Source organism: Mobula hypostoma, chromosome 11 (assembly GCF_963921235.1).
Source record: "Mobula hypostoma chromosome 11, sMobHyp1.1, whole genome shotgun sequence".
In the NCBI taxonomy this organism is placed as follows: Eukaryota; Metazoa; Chordata; class Chondrichthyes; order Myliobatiformes; family Myliobatidae; genus Mobula; species Mobula hypostoma.
This window is the reverse complement of record NC_086107.1, coordinates 81455032-81478881: the sequence shown is the minus strand read 5'-3', so window position 1 is coordinate 81478881 and position 23850 is coordinate 81455032. Positions and strand designations below refer to the sequence as shown.

Sequence of the window (23850 nt, the reverse complement as noted above, 5' to 3'; positions counted from 1 at the left end):
TAAAGTGGCCACTGAGTGTACGTTCACTGCATCCTTCACCCCCAGATGAATTACATCCTTCATTTTACTTTCATAAGTACAGGGAAAAAAATGACAAGGTTTCCAAGGTGGAAACAATCCAGTTTTTAAATCAAAAAATTAAGGACGGCCATTTGACCTCAGCTTGAAGTGAGAGTATTTTAATTATTTACGTGTGATAAGTTTAATCACATTGTATGTGATTAAACTTCTGTAGCTGTTATGGTCAGAACTAACACACACAGTATTTTCAGTCCCATGGGTGTACGAGTTCAGGAGCTCTGGAACTTGTCTCAAAGCCATAACAGTGTGATAAAATGAAATTAATTTCAGACTTACCTTTGGTGGGTCAAGGAGGAGCTGATGGAAATCTCGTAGTCTCAGTTTGATAGCCTGGAGGGTTCCTGCACTGACCTGACTGCAGGCATGATCCATTCCAGGGGGGCACAGATCCAGCTGGCCATCGATGTTGCAGAAAAGTCCACTCATACCACCCAGATCAGACCTGGAGGAAACACATCCAACACAAAACAGGCAGTAAGCATTGAAGTTGTCAGCTACAACCTTTTGCTGAGCAGAGCTGATTATCAAAACAGACTTTTCTGATACGATGGTAGCACACATGGTTGCCTCTGTGTCCTCACAAAGGTGTAACTCTTTGCCCCCATTGTCATTTTTACTGCAAGACACTGCTGGATATTAAGAACATAAAGTATGGCAGAGCTAACCCCGATACTCAATAGTGGTACCCATTTGGCAAGGTGTCAGAGGCAGTCTGCCGTCCAACAGATGGTGCAAATGATTATCCTGGGGAATCTTTCTTGTGATCACAAAACCCTGTTGGACATTAGTAATGTAGAATACCGCAAGTCTGGGCACAGAAGAACACTGGTTTGTTGGCAAGACCCAAGGTAGAAAAGCTGTGTGGCCTCAGTTGTTCCCCTCAGCTGCGGGGTCACCTGTGGCAAGGAGGAGATGGCAGAGAGCAAGGTGTTGCTGCTCGTTTGGGGGCTGGACCCTCCCATTGGTGCTGTTCTCCAGTGTTTGCATGGAGGAAGATAAACTGGTTTGCGTTCACCTGTGGCTGCATTAGACCATGATGAGGATTGCCACGGACTTGATCTTGCTGAAACATGGCTACAGGATAACGACCCATGCACCATCAATCTAGAGGCCATGATGCTCACAGCCTTGGGAGATATGTATCCCAAGGATATATGTGACTACGTGGTTTTCTGCTATCCTCATTATATGTGCTGTGTTTGACTGTTGGTACTGTGTTTTATACTTAAGCTGTGGAGGAATGCTGTTTCATTTGGCAGTATTCATGCGTATGGTTGAATTGACAACTGAACTTGAATTTGAAAAATGATTGAATCGATGAATGCTAATGAAATGCTGACAGAATTTCTCCATTCACTATAAAGAGCATCCTATGAATGCGTCACGGTTTGATATAGCAACTGCTCTGGCTGAGACAAGAAACTGCAGAGTTGTGGATGACAGCAGATCACAGAAACCAGCCTCCCCTCCTTGGGCAGTGCCTATGCTTCTGACCGGCTCAGTAAAGCAGCCAGCATAATCAAAGACCTCACCCACCCTGGATATTCCCTCTTCTCCCCTCTCCCATCAGGCAGGAGATACACAAACCTGAAAGCGTGCTGTACCAGGCAGAAGGACAACTTCCATCATGCTGTTATAAGACTATTCAATTGTTTTCTAGTACAAGAAAAACCCTTGACCTCAGAATCTACCTTGTTATGATCTTGCAGCTTACTGTCAACCTGCACTGAACTTTCTCCGATTTTTTCTGATTTCTTATTATTGCTTTACATTGTACTACCTCAATGCACCATGTAATGAATAGATCTGTATGAACAGTGTGCAAGGCAAGCTTTTCACTGTATGTCTGTACATGTGACAATAATAAACCAATTCCAATACCAATCAAACTGGGGGGTAGATCTCAGGAAGCAAGGCACTTTAGGGGAAGAAATCCAAGAGCTTAGGATACATGTTCTATTATATTATGTTATTATATCCAGATGTTGACACAGCTGTCAGCTCTTTTATACAATAAAATGGACTTTTATCTCACTATCTACCGCATTACGACCTTGTTTAACTGCACTGCACTTTCTCGGTATCTTTTAAATTTTATTATGTATTTTATGATTGTTTAATTTTGTTCTACCTCAAAGCACTGTGTAAGTATTTGATTTGTATAAACAGTATACAAGAATATGGAATCAAGATAGCGTTAACTCAGGCTCAGGGCGTGGAATGGTCTTCCCTAGAAGATTAGCTTCTCATGGTCACACAAGTGAAATGTTTAATTTTCATGCATGTACATCTGCAATGTTGATCAACTGGTCAGTGTGAGGACTTCACAGTAACTCACATTTGATTTTGAAATACACAAAAAATTGGCAAACTTGAGCATATTACATTTCAGGTGCACTTTATACAAAAGTGCCAAGATTTATAACTGCTGAAGACTGAGTCCATATTCAGAGGCGCCAAGGGGACTGACCCAGTCAAAAATTTTCAAGTATTTCAAGATGGAGTTCTCTTTATTAGAAAGGGTAATTTAAGAGATTCTGCACTGCATCAACCGAAGAGCAGTTTGTTCACTGAAAACGCTCAAGCAGGTCAGATAGCATTTTGGGAGAGGAGAGGGTACTTGTTTCAGGCCAATACGCTTTCAGTGGATCTGTAAAAAGTTGGAGACGGAAACAGTTCCCTAAACAAGTATAGAGGCAGGGGAAAAAATGGATGGGGACTAGACGAAAGAAATGCATTGAAATTATTTCAGATTTATAACAATCTGATCTATGTGTCTAACTAGCTGTTTTATTTTTATTCATTTATAGACCACTGGTGTCATTAGCAATGCAGGCATCCCTAACCATGTTCAGAAGTTAGTGCCAGTTCATAGAGCATTTTGCTATTGACTTATTATTGTCACATGCACCAAGATACAGTGTTTATACAGATCAAATCATTACACAGTGTATTGAGCTAGAATAAGGTAATAAAATAACAATACAGAATAAAGTGTAAAAGTTACTGAAAAGTGCTGTGCAGGTAAATGATATAAAGTGCAAAATCGTAATGAGGTACATTGTGAGGCCAAGCATCTATCTTATTGTTCAACAGGTCTGTTCAATTGTCTTATAACAGAGGGATGGAAGCTATCTTTAAGCCTGGTGGTACACACTTTCAGGCTTTTGTATCTTCTAGCCAACATTGGGCAAAATGCCAGGGGTGGATACAGTCTTTAATTATACTGGCCACCTTACTGCCGTATGGACAGAGTGCATACAGCAGGGATGTCAAACTCATTTTAGGTCACGGGCCAGATTGGGCAAAATGCGACTTCATGCGGGCCGGATCAGTTATGCACGCTTTTTTTAAATATAATTTTTATTGAGTTTTCAAAGTGAATACAAGAGAAAATAATATCTACCCTCCCCCCCCCCAAAATATACTCCTACCTAAAGAGAAAAGAAATTAAAAAAAAGAACCACCTAAATATTGGAAGGTTTGCACATGCTCCATGGGATTAAAAATAAATTTAATATATATTTGTTAGTTTCCCCAAGGAACCAAGATCTTTATGATCGGAGCTGTAAATAAGGGCTCCAAATATTCAAAAATGTTTCATATTTATCTCTTAAAATCTAAAACATTACTTAGCTTCTCAACTCTCATAGTTCCCTGGGGAATCTCTTTGAACTTCACCACGTTGCTATGTGTTTCCCTCTCAATCATCCAGGCAAAAAGAAAAAAAAATAGGTAAGATACAAAAAAAGAAAAAACAAAATACCCCCCCACTAATGTTGTGAATGAAAAGATACACAACACTACCCCTCTCCATTGTGCCGGTTGTGGCTATTGCCACGCTTGCACACATGAATAACGTAGCGATTGGTCAGTGTTTCTTCCAGCTCCCCCGTAACAAAAAATTGTGTATATATATATATAAAAAAATTAATGTCATTATTCCCAGCTAATATTCCTCAAATTTTAACCTTTCTTCCCCTCCCTCATATAATTAATAATATATTTATATAGTCATCTGCCTAAAAATCCAACAGGCCTAATCCTTGATCCAGTCTTCATCTTCAATCCATCTCGCTCCCCTGAGTTTGTTCTTGTATCTGGTGAATATTCAAAGAATCTCGCACAAACTCCTCCGCTTTCCGGTGATCGTCAAAAAATCTTTTTTCTCCACCAGGGAAAAAAATCTTCAAGGTTGCAGGATAACGCAATATAAATTGATGACCATGATCCCATAGGGCTTTTTTCACTGAATTAAATTTCTTCCTTCTCTTCAAAAGTTCATAATTTATGTCAGGGTAGAAAAAAATTCATCAGTGGCCCTTTTCTCTTCTTGGCAGCTTGGACAGCCGCCTGTAGAATCCTTTCTTTGTCTTGAAATCTTAAGAATTTAATAAAAATTGATCGTGGATATTGGTCATCTTGTGGTTTTGGGCTTAGAGCTCTATGTACCCACTCAATTTCAATTGATCGGTCTTCCTCTTTCATTTGCAAGGTTTTCGGGATCCATCTTTGAAAAAATTCTATTGGATTATCTCCCTCTATACCTTCTTTAAGACCAACAATTTTAATATTATTACGTCTACTAAAATTTTCCAACACGTCCACTTTCTCCAAGAGTCGATTTCTTTCCGTGTTCTAGACAAGCACATCATTTTCTGTTTTTTCCACTCTATTGTTAATATGCTCCATTGTTCTTTCCATCTTCTGAAGTTTCTTATCCATTTTATCCTGTCTTTTCATAGCTTTATCATAGCACATCTTCACGTCTCTAAGCTCTGTTTTTAATTTTCTTAGTTCAGCCGTTAATTGCAATAAAGCCTCTCTTATGTCTCCGTCATCTCCTTTACTTTCAGTCTCTTCCAGTTCTTCCTCCTCTTCTTCATCTGTATTCTCTGCGATATCCAATTCTGACTCTGAGTCGCTTTCAGTTGGTGTGGCCGTCGGTTCTTGTAGTTTAAGTTGCGTTGATTTGTGCATGTGTACTTCTTTGCGCATGCGCAATTCCGGCATCTTCTTCCGAGAGACCGCTACTGCCGCCATTGCTCCCCGATCTTCTACACCAGAGATAAAATACGTCTCCTCCGAAGGCGATCCAACCTGAATCCAAGGCTCCATTGCTGCAGTAGGCCCTTTTTTCTTCCCATCTCGCAGCGACTTCACAACAACAGACTTCTTCTATTGCGGTTTACGAAGCATATCGTAGAGTAGTCTTCTCAGGGCACACCAGCTCAGCCGCCGTCAGCATGCATGCTTTGATGAATTCTCCTTCTGAGTATGGCTTTGACGCAGTAGCTATTTTATTGGCAATAATATAGCTGGCCTTGACAGCTCCATCATGAGTCTCTTGACTTTTGGTGAACACTGATTGCTGTTTTTTCAGAGCTGCTTCAACCTCGTTTACCTTTTGCGTTCTGAGTCGTCCTGCGTACTCATCATATTTTTCTCTGTGTGACGTCTCATAGTGTTGTTTGATATTGTACTCTTTTGCCACAGCCACTTGTTGCAAGCATATCAGACACACAGGTTTGCCGTTGACCTCACAGAAGGAGAAACAATCTTTCCAATTCCTGTTGAATATCCGACCTTCGATGTCAACTTTTCTTTTCTTGGAAAGCATTTTGAACCACAGCAGCAAACAGTCTCAGCCTTGCTACAGGTGTTACTTACCTGAGTACTCTGTATGTTTATACTGTGTCTGATGACGTAAGTGGGGTCCTAGTGGTCTTCAGTGCAGGGTGGTAGGTGCTTATGCACAGCAGGTGGTTAACTGCTGCCTGTTGTTTTCCAAGTACACACAACAAGCTGCTGACGCAGCAGGCAGTACAGACAGCGGTGGGAGAGAGAGCGGCTGCCGTACAGATACATAATAAATGGTTGTGAATATACTTTTTCCCCCCAAATCATCCCGCGGGCCGGATTGGACACCTTCATGGGCCGGTATTTTGACACCCCTGGAATAGAGGGTAGGCTGGTTCCTGTGATGTGCTGAATTGTGGTCAAATAGTTAGAAAGTAATGCGGTCAAATCTAAAGTTGCTGGCTTGGATCAAATGAGGCGAATCACTTCCCATTTGCTCGAAAACATTAAAACCATAATTTGAAATTTCCTCCACAAAAAGTAACATCACATTACAATGTTAACACTTTCTTTGCTGTACTTTTTAAACAGTTAACTAGTCCATGTTAAATTCTCCCACTTCCCTTTCACCACAAAAACCTCATACTTTTTGCTACCATCTCGCAACTCTGCATGAAATGGACTCTTGAGGATTCAAAAGCATATTCTGTACAGGAGATTACCCAATATCCATACTATACCAGAATAAGAAATAGGGGAAGTATACACAGCCCTACAAAATTGATCTATAACTTTGTAGCTGATTGGATTTTGTCCCTTCAACTCAAATCTCCACCCGTCCTCTATTCCCCCAAAATTCATCTCAGATTTGAAAACACTCAAAGATATCAACACTCCTGGAACAATGAACAGGGACCCAGCCCTACAAAACATTGACACGAGGAAATCTGCAGATGCTGGAAATTCAAGCAACACACAAAAAATGCTGGTGGAACACAGCAGGCCAGGCAGCGTCTATAGGAAGAGGTACTGTCGATGTTTTGGGCTGGGACCCTTCGTCAGGACTAACTGAAAGAAGAGATAGTAAGAGATTTGAAAGTAGGAGGGGGAGAGGGAGATCCAAAATGATATTGCTAACTGCCAACTGGACATCAACCGTCTCGACTTCATCACACCTCGTTCCCATTCCAACCTCATTTCTTCCAAATGCTCTGCTCTCCACTCCCTCTGCACTAATCCTAACCTTACTATAAAACCCGCCGATAAGGGGGGTGCTATTGTAGTCTGGTGTACTGACCTCTACCTTGCCGAGGCACAGCATCAACTCAAGGATACCTCCTCTTATTTACCCCTCGATTATGACCCCACTAAGGAGCACCAGGCCATTGTCTCCCACACCATCACCAACTCCATCAGCTCAGGGGATCTCCCATCCACTGCTACCAACCTTATAGTTCCCATACCCCACACTTCCCGTTTCTACCTCCTATCCAAGATCCACAAACCTGTCTGCCTAGGGTAGACCTATTGTCTCAGCTTTCTCCTGCCCCACCGAACTTATTTCTGCATACCTCGACACTGTTTTATCCCCCCTTGTTCAATCCCTTCCCACCTATGTTCATGACACTTCTTATGCTCTGAATCTTTTCAATGATTTTAAGTTCCCTGACCCCCACCGCTTTGTTTTCACCATGGATGTTCAGCCCCTATATACCTCCATCCCCCACCAGGAAGGTCTCAAAGCTCTCCACTTCTTTTTGGATTCCAGACCTAACCAGTTCCCCTCTACCCCCACTCTCCTCTGTCTAGCAGAATTAGTCCTTACTCTTAACCATTTCTCCTTTGGCTCCTCCCACTTTCTCCAAACTAAAGGTGTAGCCATGGGCACCCGTATGGGTCCCAGCTATGCCTGCCTTTTTGTTGGCTTTGTGGAACAATCCATGCTCCAAGCCTATACTGGTATCTGTCCCCCTCTTTTCCTTAACTACATCAATGACTGCATTGGCGCTGCTTCCTGCACACATGCTGAGCTCGTTGACTTCATTAACTTTGCCTCCAACTTTCACCCTGCCCTCAAGTTTGCCTAGTCCATTTCCGAAACCTCCCTTCCCCTTTCTTGATCTTGCTGTCTCTGTCTCATGAGACAGCTTATCCACTGATGTCTACTATAAGCCTATGGACTCTCACCACCATTCAGGGCCCCAGACAGACCATCCAGGTGAGGCGACGCTTCACTTGTGAGTCGGCTGGGGTGATATACTGCGTCCGGTGCTCCCGGTGTGGCCTTCTATATATTGGCGAGACCCGACGCAGGCTGGAAGACCGTTTCGCTGAACACCTACGCTCTGTCCGCCAGAGAAAGCAACATCTCCCAGTGGCCACACATTTTAATTCCATGTCCCATTCCCATTCTGATATGTCTATCCACGGCCTCCCCTACTGTCAAGATGAAGCCACACTCAGGTTGGAGGAACAACACCTTACATTCCATCTGGGTTGCCTCCAACCTGATGGCATGAATATTGACTTCTCAAACTTCCGCGAATGCTCCTCCTCCCCTTCACACCCCATCCCTTATTGGAGGTGTGGGTTCTAGAGGTGCCTTGCCCTGTAGAAGACACACAAAGTCAGCCTGCTCTTCTGAAGAAAAATCTGTTTATGTCCACCATGCCTCGATCAAAACAACTTTCAGAGGAACTTAGAAGAATTGTAGAAGTGCATGAAGCTGGAAAAGGCTACAAAAGCATTTCTAAAGACCAGAGTGTTCATCAGTCCACCATAAGAGAAATAGTCTACAAATGGAGGAAACTCAGTTGCTAGGAGTGGCCGCTCTGCAAAGATCACACTGAGACCACAACGTGCAATACTGAAGGGGGTGAAAAAGAACCTAACAGACAATAGGTGCAGGAGTAGGCCATTCAGCCCTTCGAGCCAGCACCGCCATTCACTGTGATCATGGCTGATCATCCACAATCAGTATCCTGTTCCTGCCTTCTCCCCATATCCCTTGCCTCCGCTATCTTGAAGAGCTCTATCTAACTCTTTCTTGAAAGAATCCAGAGAATTGGCCTCCACTGCCTTCTGAGGCAGAGCATTCCACAGATCCACAACCCTCTGTGTGAAAAAAAGTTTTTCCTCAACTCCATTCTAAATAGTCTACCCCTTATTCTTAAACTGTGGCCTCTGGTTCTGGACTCCCCCAACATCGGGAACATGTTTCCTGCCTCTAGCGTGCCCAATCTCTTAATAATCTTATATGTTTCAATCAGATCCCCTCTCATCCTTCTAAATTTCAGTGTATACAAGCCCAGTCGCTCCAATCTTTCAACATATGACATTCCCGCCATCCCTGGAATTAACCCAGTGAACCTCCGCTGCACTCCCTCCATTGCAAGAATGTCCTTCCTCAAATTTGGAGACCAAAACTGCACACAATACTCCAGGTGGGGTCTCACCAGGGCCTTGTACAACTGCAGACGGACCTCTTTACTCAACTCCCCTTGTTAGGAAGGCCAACATGCCGTTAGCTTTCTTCACTGCCTGCTGTACCTGTTTGCTTATGTAACGCTCAGCTATATCGGCTTGTGTTTAACTAGGGGAAACCTTGTCCGCCACCCAACCTTGTCTCCCGGTTACGTCGGTTGCTGTGCAATGCCACCTGATTTGGCCTCAAACATCAATCATCAGCCAGCACACAATGTACATTTTACAAATTACACTTTATAAATCTTACTAGGACTATGAGATTAATAGTGATAGAATACAAAAGGGAATGAAAAAGGCTCCAGACATATCGAAGTTCAATTTCTTGGTGCACATAGTTGGAGCTCAGGGCCTTGCTTCTTCACCCTGAAATCCACTCTGACCCCCTCGACTTGCAGCTCGGGACCATCCGAAGTGATCGAGCAGAGCGCTCCCAGCACGACCGTCGTCCTCCCGGTCTCTCCTCCAACTCCCCGCCAAAATCCCCTTTCCCAGCCATATGAGACAGCATATCACCCCAAAAAATAACATGGACACCCATTGGTTCAGTCACTCTCTTATCAATAAGATAACCCAAAAAACTGCAGCGAAAGAACCTTCTCAGCATTTAACATAACAAAGGAGTCATCTTGATTAACATACGCAGTAACATACAAGAAGAAACCCCTTACACTTACTTTCAGTGACTGATGAACAAGGACACCTAGATCTCATTGTGCTTCCCCTTTTCTTAACTTGACACCATTCAGATAGTAATCTGCCTTCCTGTTCTTGCCACCAAAGTGGATAACCTCACATTTATCCACATTAAACTGCATCTGTCCACTCACCCAACCTGTCCAAGTCACCCTGCATTCTCATAACATCCTCCTCACATTTCACACTGTCACCTAGCTTTGTGTCAGCTGCAAATTTGCTAATGTTACTTTTAATCCCTTCATCTAAATCATTAATGTATATTGTAAATAGCTGTGGTCCCAGCACCGAGCCTTGCGGTACCCCACTAGTCACTGCCTGCCATTCTGAAAAGGACCCGTTAAACCCTACCCTTTGTTTCCTGTCTGCCAGCCAATTTTCCATCCATGTCAGTACCCTACCCCCAATACCATGTGCTCTAACTTTGCCCACTAACCTCTTATGTGGGACCTTATCAAAGGCTTTCTGAAAGTCCAGGTACACTACATCCACTGGCTTTCCCATGTCCATTTTCATAGTTACATCCTCAAAAAATTCCAGATTAGTCAAGCATGATTTCCCCTTCGTAAATCCACGCTGACTCGGACCTATCCTGCTACTGCTGTCCAAATATGCCACTATTTCATCTTTTATAATTGACTCCAACATCTTCCCCACCACTGATGTCAGACTAACTGGTCTACAATTGCTTGTTTTCTCTCTCCCTCCTTTCTTAAAAAGTGGGATAACATTAGCTACCCTCCAATCCGCAGGAACTGATCCTGAATCTATAGAACATTGGAAAATGATTACTGATACGCCCACGATTTCTAGACCCACCTCCTTAAGTACCCTGGGAGGCAGACCATCAGGCCCTGGGGATTTATCAGCCTTCAGTCCCATCAGTTTACTCAACACCATTTTTTGCCTAATGCAAATGTCCTTCAGTTTCTCTGTTACCCTAGGTCCTCTGGCCACTATTACATCTGAGAGATTGTTTGTGTCTTCCCTAGTGAAGACAGATCCAAAGTACCCATTCAGCTTGTCTGCCATTTCCTTGTTCCCCATAATAACTTCACCCGTTTCTGTCTTCAAGGGCCCAACTTTGGTCATAACTAATTTTTTCCTCTTCACATACCTAAAGAAGCTTTTACTATCCTCCTTTATATTCTTGGCTAGCTTACCTTTGTACCTCATCTCCCCTCCCGTATTGCCTTTTTAGTTATCTTCTGTTGCTCCTTAAAAGTCTCCCAATCCTCTGGCTTCCCGCTCATCCTTGCTACGTTATACTTCCTCTCTTTTATTTTTATACCATCCTTGACTTCCCTTGTCATCCACAGTCGCCCCTTACTCCCCTTAAGAATCTTTCTTCCTCTTTGGAATGAACTGATCCTGCACCTTCTGTATTATTCCCAGAAATACCTGCCATTGTTGTTCCACTGTCATCCCTGCTAGGGTATCTTTCCAGTCAACTTTGGCCAGCTTCTCCCTCATGGGTCCATAGTCCACTTTGTTCAACTGTAATACTGACACTTCCAATTTTCCCTTCTCCCTCTCAAATTGTAGATTAAAACTTATCATATTATGGTCACTACCTCCTAATGGCTCCTTTACCTTGAGTTCCCTTATCAAATATGGCTCATTACACAACACTAAATCCAGAATTGCCTTCTCCCTGGTAGGCTCTAATACAAGCTGCTCTAAGAATCCGTCTCTGAGGCTCGCCACAAACTCCCTTTCTTGGGGTCCAGTACCAACCTGATCTTCCCAGTCTACCCGCATGTTGAAATCCCCCATAACAACCGTAGTATTACCTTTGCGACATGCCAATTTTAACTCTTGATTTAACTTGCACCCTATATCCAGGCTACTGTTTGGGGTCTGTAGATAACTCCCATTAGGGTCTTTTTGCCCTTACAGTTTCTCAGTTCTATCCATACTGACTCTACATCTCCTGATTCTATGTTCCCCTTCGCAAGTGACTGAATTTCATCCCTCACCAACAGAGCCACCCTATCCCCTCTGCCAACCTGTCTGTCCTTTCGATAGGATGTATATCCCTGAATATTCATTTCCCAGCCCTGGTCCTCTTGCAGCCATGTCTCTGTTATTCCCACATCATACTTGCCAATTTCCAATTGAGCCTCAAGCTCATCCACTTAATTTCTTATACTCCGTGCATTCATATATAATACTTTTAATCCTTTTAAAGTAATAATTTTACTCCCCTCACCTTTCACATCAATTCCTATTGCACTTGGCCATACTCTCCGATCCCTTCCTGAGCTTTCTGACCCGTTAATTCTGTTGTCTTTCTTAACTTTTCTTATTCTCTCTTTCCCTTTAACTCCATCCTTATATTTCCAGTTCATCCCCTCCCCCCCCCCACCCACTACTTAGTTTAAACACACCCGTGTAGCAGTGGTAAACCTGCCTGCCAGAATGCTGGTCCCCCGTCTGTTAAGATGCAATCCGTCCCTTCTATACAATTCATCCTTACCCCAAAATAGATCCCAGTGGTCCAAGAGTCTAAATCCCTGCCTCCCGCACCAGCTCCTCAGCCACACATTCAGATCCCCTATCTCCCTGTTCCTGTCCTCTCCAGTACAAGGAACTGGAAGCAAACCGGAGATAACCACCCTGGAGGACCTGCTTTTCAGCCTTCTTCCGAGTTCTCTGAAGTCACGCTGCAGAATTTCTTTCCTCATCCTCCCGACATCATTTGTGCCCACATGCACCACCACTTTCAGCTGTTCACCTTCACCCTTGAGAATGTCCTGCAATCGGTCTGTGACATCCTGGATCCTGGCACCAGCGAGACAACACACCATCCTTAAATGCCTGTTGCCACAGGAACGCCTTTCTGTACCTCTCACTATGGAGTCCCCTACTACCATGGCTCTGCCTGACTTCTGTCTCCTCGGCTTTGTTTCTGTGCCAATTTTTGACTCGCAGACCCGTCCGCCTCTCAGACTGGCAGTGTCTTCTGTCCCGACAGCTTCCAAGAGGGTGAACCTGTTATCAGGAGGTACATCCCCGGGGTCTCCTGTACTCCAAGCATCCATCCCTTCCTCATTGTCACCCGCCTTCTCGCTTCTGGTATCTTCGACATAACGATGTCGCGGTAGATCCTGTCCAGAAAACTTGCGGTTTCCCGGATGAACCTGAGGTCATCCAGTTGCTTCTCTAGCGCCTCAACACGGTCCTTCAGGAGCTGAACCTGGACACAATTTCCACACTTGTAGCAACCAGAAGCACCATCAACGTCCCTGACCTCCCACATCATGCAAGCAGCACACTGACCTGTCATTTCTTCACCACTTCTCACCCTCTCCAACTGTGGCGTAGTCTCCTCTCTCAGCCTTCTCGCCGAAGACTCTCGAGACAAAGACTCGCATTTTTCTCACAAGGCACCTCCCTTGACAAGGCCACTCCCCGACAGACCGCTCCCTGATTATATTGGCTGATATTCTGACTCATTTCACTTGTCGCACCTCGGCCAACCTCGAACGTTTGCGTTGCTGGATGGTCTCGACCGCTCCTTCTCAGCCAATCCCCTCACTCACTTCTTCACTGGTCGCACCTCGGCTGACCTCGAACGTTTAATAATGACAGCAGAAGACCTGCTGAAATCTCTAGAACTCTCTGTTCATGTGTCCACTATAAGAAAAGCACTGAACAAGAATGGTGTTCATGGATGGACATCATGGAGGAAACTACCGTTCTCCAAAAAAAACATTGCTACATGTCTCAAGTTTGTAAAAGGCCACCTGGATGTTCCACAATGCTTCTGGGACAATGGTCTGTGGACAGACGACACAAAAGTTGTATTTTTTGGCAGAAATGCACACTGTTATGCTTGGAGGAAAAAGGCACTGCACACCAACACCAAAACCTTATCTCAACTGTGAAGCATGGTGGAAGGAGTATCATGGTTCTGGGCTGCTTTGCTGCCTCAGGGCCTGGACAGCTTACAATAGTTGAGGGAACAATGAACTCAAAATTGTACCATGATATTTTGCAGGAAAATGTCAGGGTAGCTGTCTGTCCCCCGAAGCTGAATAGAAGTTGGATGATGTAACAAAACAATGATCTGAAACACAAGAGTAGATCAACAACAGAATGGTTTAAAAAGAAAACTTGTATTTTGGAATGGTCAAGTCAAGAGTCCAGATCTTAACCCAGTTGAGATGCTGTGGCATGACCTGAAGAGGGCTGTTCACGAGGGTATCTCAGAAATATTGATGAAGCAGTTTTGTATGGAGGAATGGTCTAAAATTCCTCCGCGCCGTTGTGCAGCTTTGATCAGCAGCTACAGAAAACCTTTGGTGGAGGTTATTGCTGCTAAAGGAGATTCTGCCAGTTATAAAATACATACTTTTTCCAGCCTGGACTGAGAGTAATTAAACAATGAGTCTAATAAAGACATGAGAAGTACAATTGTTTGTATGTTATTAGTTTAGTCAGATTGTGTTTGTCTATTATTGTGACTTAGATGAAGATCAGGGCACATTTTATGACTAATTAATGCAGAAAACCATGCAATTGCAAAGGATTCACAGACTTTCTTGCAAATGTACATTGAAATAAATGGTGAAATCTATCATTTGTGTCAACAACCAGCACAGTCGAGGATGTGCTGGAGGCAGCCTGCAAGTGTTGCCACACTTCCTGCTCCAACACAGCATACCCAAAACTTACTAGTCCTGACATGTATGTATTTGGAATGTGGCAGGAAACTAGAGCAGCCAGAGGAAACTGACGCGGTCAAAGGGGGAACGTATAAAACACCCCTGTGGGAATCCTGATCACGATCACTGGTGAACATTACATAATCTGTTACACTACTGTGCTGCACACTCTTTGTGTGCTCCTTGAAGAAGATGGAAAGACACTGGGCATTCTGTAATAAAGCGCATCACCCACTGTAGGAGACCAAGACGCTGACCTGCTCCTGCATCCACAATACAAACCAAGCTTGTTGATCTGAATGTATACTTTACAGTAGACTCTATGATGATGAAGCTTTGCCAACTGGTCAATATCTTCCCATGAGTGATAATCATTTTTCTAGTCCACTTAGCTCAGTTACTAGCATTTTAACCTCGAGACCAAAAAGACTGATGACTCATGTTCCCATACCAGACATCTGAGTTACAGTGAAAACTTTGCCTTGCATACTATTTATACAGGCCAAACCATTACACGGTACATTGAGCTAAAATAAAGTATAACAATAACAATGCAGAATAAAGTGTAAAAGCTATCAAAAAAAAGTGCTGTGAGGGTAAATGATGAAGTACAAGATTATAACAAGGTAGATTGCGATGTCAAAAGTTCATCTTTTTGTACTGAAGAGCCATTCAGCAGTCTTGTAATAATAGGATGCAAGGTGTCCTTAGGGCTTCAGGTTTTTGCCTAAGAAGATGCAAAAGGAGAGAAGAAAGAATATCCAAGGTGGGTGGAATCTCTGATGATACTGGTTGCTTTACTGAAGCAGGGATACGTATAGATAAGAGTCCACAGAGCGCAGGCTGGTTTCTGTGATGTGTTTAACAATATCCACAACTCTCTGCAATCTCTTGCGGTCACATGCAGAGCAGTTAGCATATCGAGCCACTATGCATCTAGAAAGAATGCTTTCTATGGTGCATTGATTAAAAACTGGTGAGAGTCGATAAATGTCATATTGAATTGCTTTAGCCCCTTGAGGAAGTGAGGTTTAATGGCCATGATATCCATGTGGTTGGACCAGGATATGCTACTGGTCATGTTCACGCCATGGGACCTGAAACTCTCAAGATCAACAACTTTGAAGTAAACAGGAGCATGTGTTATTTGAGATTTGACCGGCTACACTGGTATCATCTGCAAACCTGTAGGTGGAGTTGGAGCAGAACCTGGCCACGCATTTATGAGTGTACAGGCAGTAGTGTGGGGGCTGATGACGCAATCTTGTGCAGCAGTGGTTAGAATAATCGTGATGAAGGGATTGCTGCCTATCCTTACTGATTCTGGACTGCTGGTCAGAAAGTCAAGGATCCAGCAGCAGGGTCCAGAGCCTCATGACGAGCCCGCTTGGAATAATAGTATTGAAGGCAATAAACAATAGCTTTACTATAAACACAAGAAAGCCTGCAATTGCTGGAAATCCAAAGCAACACACACAAAACGTTGGAGGAACTCAGCAAATCAGGCAGCACCTACGGAAATGAATAAACAGTCGATGTTTTGGGCCGAGGCCCTTCTGCAGGAATGGTAAGGAAAGAGGATGCAAGAATAAAAAAGGTAGGGCAAGAGGAAGGAGGATAGCTGTAAGGTGATAAGTGAAGCCAGGTGGGTGGGAAAGGTAAAGGGCTGGACAAGAAGGAACCTGATAGAAAAGGAGAGTGGACATGGGAGAAAGGAAAGGAGGAAGGGCACCAGGGGGAGATGATCAGCAGGTGAAAAGAGGTACGAGGCCAGAGTGGGGAATAGAATAAGAGGGGAAAGATTGAGATTTTTTTTAAATCAGAAGGAGAAATTGATATTCATGCCATCAGGTTGGAAGCTACCCAGGTGGAATATAAGGTACTGACATCCACCCTGAGGGTGACCTCATCATAGCACAAGAGGGAGCCATGGACCGACATGTCGGAACAGGAATGGGAATCAGAATTAAAACGTCTGGCCACAGGGACGTTCTGCTTTTGTTGGGGGTGCTCAACAAAGTGGTTCCCTAATTTACGACGGATCTCACCAACGTAGAGAAGGTTCCATTGGGAGCACAAAAGACAACCCCAGCAGATTCGCAGGTGAAGTGTTGCCTCACCTGAAAGGATTGTTTGGAGCTCTGAGGGAGGAGGTGAACATAATAGCTTTACTGTTACTTTTTTTTTGATATGAACATCAAATAAAATGGCTGTCACCACAAGTTTCATTCTTGACTTCTAAAGAATTTTCTGCATAATATCATCTCCAGATCCAACACAAACATGATTGATATCATTTTTTATGGCCAAAGTCATAACTTTGTACATTTACTTCTCAAGTTCCTGTGATGTAGGACACTGCCAATATCCATGTACCTCTGCCTTCAAACAAAATGTGATCTATTCAAAATCTCGACAGCAATGAAAACACTGATTTCAGTGCCTTTTGATATTAACACACATACCGGGGTCTACGTGTTTCCAGCAGTGTCAGCAGCACCTGGATCCCGTTTACAATCACAGATTCATTCTTCTCACCATCAAACATGTTACTGAGCAGCTGCTTTATAGTCTCCTGTCTGAGGAAGAAAATCAGAGATTGCGATCAAAAATCAAATACTGTAGAAGCAAATTACCTACATCCTGCAAAACCATGTTCAAACTGTAGCACTTGTGTCCAACTTTCAATCAACAGTTGGAGTTCGAGACCCATTTACACTTGCCTTGGTGTATCAGTGAGGCTGATTAATTGGAACTACGGCAACACACAAAATGCTGGAGAACAAGATTCCCTTCGTCAGTGAGGCAATGCTAGAAAAATCCTCTTGCCAGATTCCCAATGGAACCCTTGTGCAATTGGCTACAGTTAGCAGGGCCAGTGGACAGATTGTCCATAGTGCGGGAGACAAAAACAGATACCTCCTTCCTTCACCAACCAGCCACATCCTGATCTGTTCCCTTGTTGCTTTACACATTGGTTTTTATATTTCCTCCCGATGGGGCTGAATAGTTCTCCGAAAGATCCTATCAGTCCTGTCTTGCACTCAGTCGAGTTTATTGTCATGTGCACAAGTACCATGAAGTACAGGTTCAATGGGAAATTTTAAACACTAGAGATTCTGCAGATGCTGGAAAACCAGAGCAACACAGACAAAATGCTGGAGGAACTCAACAGGTCAGGGACTATCTATGGAGATAGATAACAGTCGACATTTCCGGCTGAGACCTTTCAGCAGAACCTGAAAGAAACATAGAAAACCTACAGCACAATACAGGCTATGCCAGACATGTCCTTACCTCAGAAATTACCTAGGGTTACCCATAGCCCTCTATTTTTCTAAGCTCCATGTACCTATCCAGGAATCTCCTAAAAGAACCTATCACATCCACCTTCACCACAGTCGCCAGCAGCCCATTCCACGCACTCACCACTCTCTGTGTAAAAAACTTTCGCCTGACATCTCCCCTGTACCTACTTCCAAGCACCTTAAAACCGTGCCCTCTCATGTTAGCCATTTCAGCCCTGGTAAAAAGCCTCTGACTGTTGACACAATCAATGCCTCTTATCATCTTATACACCCCTATTAGGTCACCTCACATCTTCCGTCGCTCCAAGAAGAAAAAGCTGAGTTCACTCAACCTATTCTCATAAGGCATGCTCCCCAATCCAGGCGACATCCTTGTAAATCTCCTCTGCACCCTTCTTATAGTTTCCACATCCTTCCTGTAGTGAGGAGACCAAAACTGAGCACAGTACTCCAAGTGGGGTCTGACCAGGGTCCTATATAGCTGCAACATTACCTCTCAGCTCCTAAACTCAATCCCACGATTGATGAAGGCCAATGCACTGTATGCCTTCTTAACCACACAGTCAACCTCCGCAGCAGTTTTGAGTGTCCTATGGACTCGGACCCCAAGATCCATCTGATCCTCCACTCAATACCATTGATACTATATTCTGCCATCATTTTTGGCCTACCAAAATGAACCACCTCACACTTCTCAGCCCAGTTTTGCATCCTATCGATGTCCCGTTGTAAACTCTGACAGCCCTCCACACTATCCACAACACCCCAACCTTTGTGTCATCAGCAAATTTGCTAACCCATCTCTCCACTTCCTCATCCAGGTCATTTATAAAAATCACAAAGAGAAGGGGTCCCAGAACAGATCCCTGAAGCACACCACTGGTCATCGGCCTCCATGCAGAATATGACCTGTCTACAATTATTCTTTGCTTTCTGTGGGCAAGCCAATTCTGGATTCACAAAGCAATATCTCCTTCGATCCCATGCCTCCTTAATTTCTCAATAAGTCATATCCTCAAAAAAAAGGCTCATAAGGCAGGACCTGCTTCCGATAAAGCCATGCTGACTATTCCTAATCATATTACGCCTCTCCAAATGTTCATAAATCCTGCCTCTCAGGATCTTTACATCAACTTACCAACCACTGAAATAAGATTCACGGGCCTATAATTTCCTGAGCTATCTCTACTCCCTTTCTTGAATAAGGGAACAACATCTGCAACCCTCCAATACTCCAGAACCTTGCCCGTCCCCATTGATGATGAAAAAATCATTGCCAGAGGCTCAGCAATCTCCTCCCTCGCCTCCCACTGTAGCCTGGGGTACATCTTGTCTGGTCCTAGTGACTTATCCAACGTAATGCTTTCCAAAAGCTCCAGCACATCCTCTTTCTTAATGTCTATATGCTCAAGCTTTTCAATCTGCTGTAAGTCATCCCCACAATGGCCAATATACTATTCCATAGTGAATACTGAAGCAAAGTTTTCATTAAGTACATCTGCTATCTCCTCTAGTTCCATACACACTTTTCCACTGTCACACTTGATTGGTCCTAGTCTCTCACATCTTATCCTCTTGCTCTTCACATACTTGTAGAATGCCTTGGGGTTTTCTTTAATCCTGCTCGCCAAGGTCTTCCCATAGCCCCTCTGGCTCTCCTAATTTTACTCTGAAATTCCTTCCTGCAAGACTTGTATCTTCTAGATCTCTACCATTACCTAGTTTTTTGAACCTTTCGTAAGCTTTTCTTTTCTTCTTGACTAGATTTTCAACAGCCTCTGTATGCCCTGTACCCTACCATCCTTTCCGTCTCATTGGAACGTACCTATGCAGAACTCCACGCAAATACCTCCTGAACATTTGCCACATTTCTGCCGTACATTTCTCTGAGAACAACTGTTCCCAATTTATGCTTCCAAGTTCCTGCCTGATATCTTCATATTTCCCCTTAGTCCAACTAAATGTTTTCCTAACTTGCCTGTTCCTATCCCTCTCCAGTACTATGGTATAGGAGATAGAATTGTGATGACTATCTCCAAAATGCTCTCCCACTGAGAGACCTGACACCTGACCAGGTTCATTTCCCAATACCAGATCAAGTACAGCCTCTCCTCTTGTAGGTTTATCTACATACTGTGTCAGGAAACCTTCCTGAAAACCACCAACAAACTCTACCTCTTCTAAACCCCTTGCTCTAGGGAGATGCCAAACAATACTGGGGAAATTAAAATCTCCGCCAACAACAACTCTGATATTATTACACCTTTCCAGAAACTGTTTCCTGATCTGCTCCTCGATGGCCCTGTTACTCTTGGATGGTCTATAAAAAACACCCAGAAGAGTTATTGACCACTTCCTGTTTCTAAGTTCCACCCACAGAGACCCAAAATAGGAGGAAGAAGCCAGAATAAGACAACGGGGGTGGGGGTGGGGGGGTGAGAAGGAGTACAGAATAAGACAGCGGGGGAGGGAAGGAGTACAGAAAAAGACAGCGGGTGGGAAGGAGTACAGAATAAGACAAAGGGGAGGGAAGGAGTACAGAATAAGATAGCGGGTGGGAAGGAGTACAGAATAAGACAGTGGGGGAGAGAAGGAGTACAGAATAAGACAACGGGGGGAGGAGTACAGAATAAGACAGTGGGGGGGGAGGGAAGGAGTACAGAATAAGACAACGGGTGGGAAGGAGTACAGAATAAGACAACGGGAGGGAAGGAGTACAGAATAAGACAGCGAGGGGAAAAAGAAGGAGTACAGAATAAGACAGCGGGTGGGAAGGAGTACAGAATAAGACAACGGGGGGGGAGTACAGAATAAGACAGCGGGGGGAGGGAAGGAGTACAGAATAAGACAATGGGGGAGAGAAGGAGTACAGAATAAGACAGCGGGGAGGAGGGAAGGAGTACAGAATAAGACAGTGGGGGGGAGGAGGGAAGGAGTACAGAATAAGACAATGGGGGGAGGGAAGGAGTACAGAATAAGACAACGGGGGGAGGGAAGGAGTACAGAATAAGACAGCGGGTGGGAAGGAGTACAGAATAAGACAGCGGGGGGGAAGGAGTACAGAATAAGACAGCGGGAGGGAAGGAGTACAGAATAAGACAGCGGGTGGGGGGAGGGAAGGAGTACAGAATAAGACAAAGGGGGGGAAGGAGTACAGAATAAGACAGCGGGGGGGAAGGAGTACAGAATAAGACAGCGGGGGGGAAGGAGTACAGAATAAGACAGCGGGGGGAGGGAAGGAGTACAGAATAAGACAGCGGGTGGGAAGGAGTACAGAATAAGACAGCGGGGGGGAGGGAAGGAGTACAGAATAAGACAATGGGGGAGGGAAGGAGTACAGAATAAGACAGCGGGTGGGAAGGAGTACAGAATAAGACAGCGGTGGGGGGGAGGGAAGGAGTACAGAATAAGACAACAGGAGAGAAAGAGTACAGAATAAGACAGCGGGGGGGGAGGGAAGGAGTACAGAATAAGACAGCGGGTGGGGGGAGGGAAGGAGTACAGAATAAGACAAAGGGGGGGGAAGGAGTACAGAATAAGACAGCGGGTGGGAAGGAGTACAGAATAAGACAACGGGAGGGAAGGAGTACAGAATAAGACAGCGGGGGGGGGAGAGAAGGAGTACAGAATAAGACAGCGGGTGGGAAGGAGTACAGAATAAGACAATGGGGGAGAGAAGGAGTACAGAATAAGACAACGGGGGGGAGTACAGAATAAGACAGCGGGAGGGAAGGAGTACAGAATAAGAAGAATAAGACAACGGGGGGGGAAGGAGTACAGAATAAGACAGCGGGGGGAGGGAAGGAGTACAGAATAAGACAATGGGGTGAGGGAAGGAGTACAGAATAAGACAGCGGTGGGGGGAGGGAAGGAGTACAGAATAAGACAGCGGGTGGGAAGGAGTACAGAATAAGACAGCGGGGGGGAAGGAAGGAGTACAGAATAAGACAACGGGAGGGAAGGAGTACAGAATAAGACAGCGGGTGGGAAGGAGTACAGAATAAGACAGCGGTGGGGGGGAGGGAAGGAGTACAGAATAAGACAACGGGAGAGAAAGAGTACAGAATAAGACAGCGGGGGGAGGAGTACAGAATAAGACAATGGGGTGAGGGAAGGAGTACAGAATAAGACAGCGGTGGGGGGAGGGAAGGAGTACAGAATAAGACAACGGGAGAGGAGACAGAATAAGAAGCGGGGGGAGGGAAGGATACAGAATAAGACAATGGGGGGGAGGGAAGGAGTACAGAATAAGACAGCGGGTGGGGGGGAGGGAAGGAGGATACAGAATAAGACAAAGGGGGGGGAAGGAGTACAGAATAAGACAGCGGGTGGGAAGGAGTACAGAATAAGACAACGGGAGGGAAGGAGTACAGAATAAGACAGCGGGTGGGAAGGAGTACAGAATAAGACAATGGGGGAGAGAAGGAGTACAGAATAAGACAACGGGGGGGGAGTACAGAATAAGACAGCGGGGGGAGGGAAGGAGTACAGAATAAGACAATAGGGGAGAGAAGGAGTACAGAATAAGACAGCGGGGAGGAGGGAAGGAGTACAGAATAAGACAGTGGGGTGAGGGAAGGAGTACAGAATAAGACAACGGGGGGAGGGAAGGAGTACAGAATAAGACAGCGGGGGGGAGGGAAGGAGTACAGAATAAGACAGCGGGGGGAGGGAAGGAGTACAGAATAAGACAATGGGGGAGGGAAGGAGTACAGAATAAGACAGCGGGGGGGGAGGGAGTACAGACAGGGGGGAATACAGACAGCACGGGGAAGGAGTACAGAATAAGACAGGGAGGAGGGAAATAAGAAGAAGGAGTACAGAATAAGACAATGGGAAGGAGGACAGGGGAGGAGTACAGAATAAGACAGCGGGGGGGGGAGTACAGAATAAGACAAGAGGGAAGGAGTACAGAATAAGACAAAGGGGTGGGAAGGAGTACAGAATAAGACAGCGGGTGGGAAGGAGTACAGAATAAGACAGCGAGGGGAAAAAGAAGGAGTACAGAATAAGACAGCGGGTGGGAAGAAGTACAGAATAAGACAACGGGGGGGGAGTACAGAATAAGACAGCGGGGGGAGGGAAGGAGTACAGAATAAGACAATGGGGGAGAGAAGGAGTACAGAATAAGACAGCGGGGAGGGAGGGAAGGAGTACAGAATAAGACAACGGGTGGGAAGGAGTACAGAATAAGACAGCGGGGGGAGGGAAGGAGTACAGAATAAGACAACGGGAGAGAAAGAGTACAGAATAAGACAGCGGGTGGGAAGGGAAGGAGTACAGAATAAGACAATGGGGGAGGGAAGGAGTACAGAATAAGACAGCGGGTGGGAAGGAGTACAGAATAAGACAGCGGGTGGGAAGGAGTACAGAATAAGACAACGGGAGGGAAGGAGTACAGAATAAGACAGCGGGTGGGAAGGGAAGGAGTACAGAATAAGACAACGGGTGAGAGAAGGAGTACAGAATAAGACAGCGGGTGGGAAGGAGTACAGAATAAGACAGCGGGTGGGGGGAGGGAAGGAGTACAGAATAAGACAAAGGGGGGGGAAGGAGTACAGAATAAGACAGCGGGGGGGAGGGAAGGAGTACAGAATAAGACAATGGGGGAGAGAAGGAGTACAGAATAAGACAGCGGGTGGGAAGGAGTACAGAATAAGACAGCGGTGGGGAGGAGGGAAGGAGTACAGAATAAGACAACGGGAGAGAAAGAGTACAGAATAAGACAGCGGGGGGGAGGGAAGGAGTACAGAATAAGACAATGGGGGAGGGAAGGAGTACAGAATAAGACAGCGGGGAGGAGGGAAGGAGTACAGAATAAGACAGCGGGTGGGAAGGAGTACAGAATAAGACAGGGGGGGAGGGAAGGAGTACAGAATAAGACAACGGGAGGGAAGGAGTACAGAATAAGACAGCGGGGGGAGGGAAGGAGTACAGAATAAGACAGAATACAGAATAAGACAATGGGGGGGACAGGGGTACAGAATAAGACAGTACAGAATACAGAATAAGACAGCGGGGGGAAGGAGTAC

At 44.9% G+C, this 23850-nt stretch overlaps 1 protein-coding gene across 2 annotated transcripts in view; it reads right to left on the bottom strand.

The window, feature by feature from the left end:
• LOC134353871 (serine/threonine-protein phosphatase 6 regulatory subunit 3-like) overlaps positions 1 to 23850 on the bottom strand; it is a 235219-nt gene that overhangs the window by 95760 nt on the left and 115609 nt on the right. For both annotated transcript variants that reach the window (XM_063062365.1, XM_063062366.1), the window contains exons 7-8: positions 16976 to 17089; positions 358 to 523 (exon numbers count right to left, since the gene is read on the bottom strand). In XM_063062365.1, coding sequence (XP_062918435.1) covers positions 358 to 523; positions 16976 to 17089 — 280 coding nt within the window. The remainder of the gene's footprint in view (positions 1 to 357; positions 524 to 16975; positions 17090 to 23850) is intronic.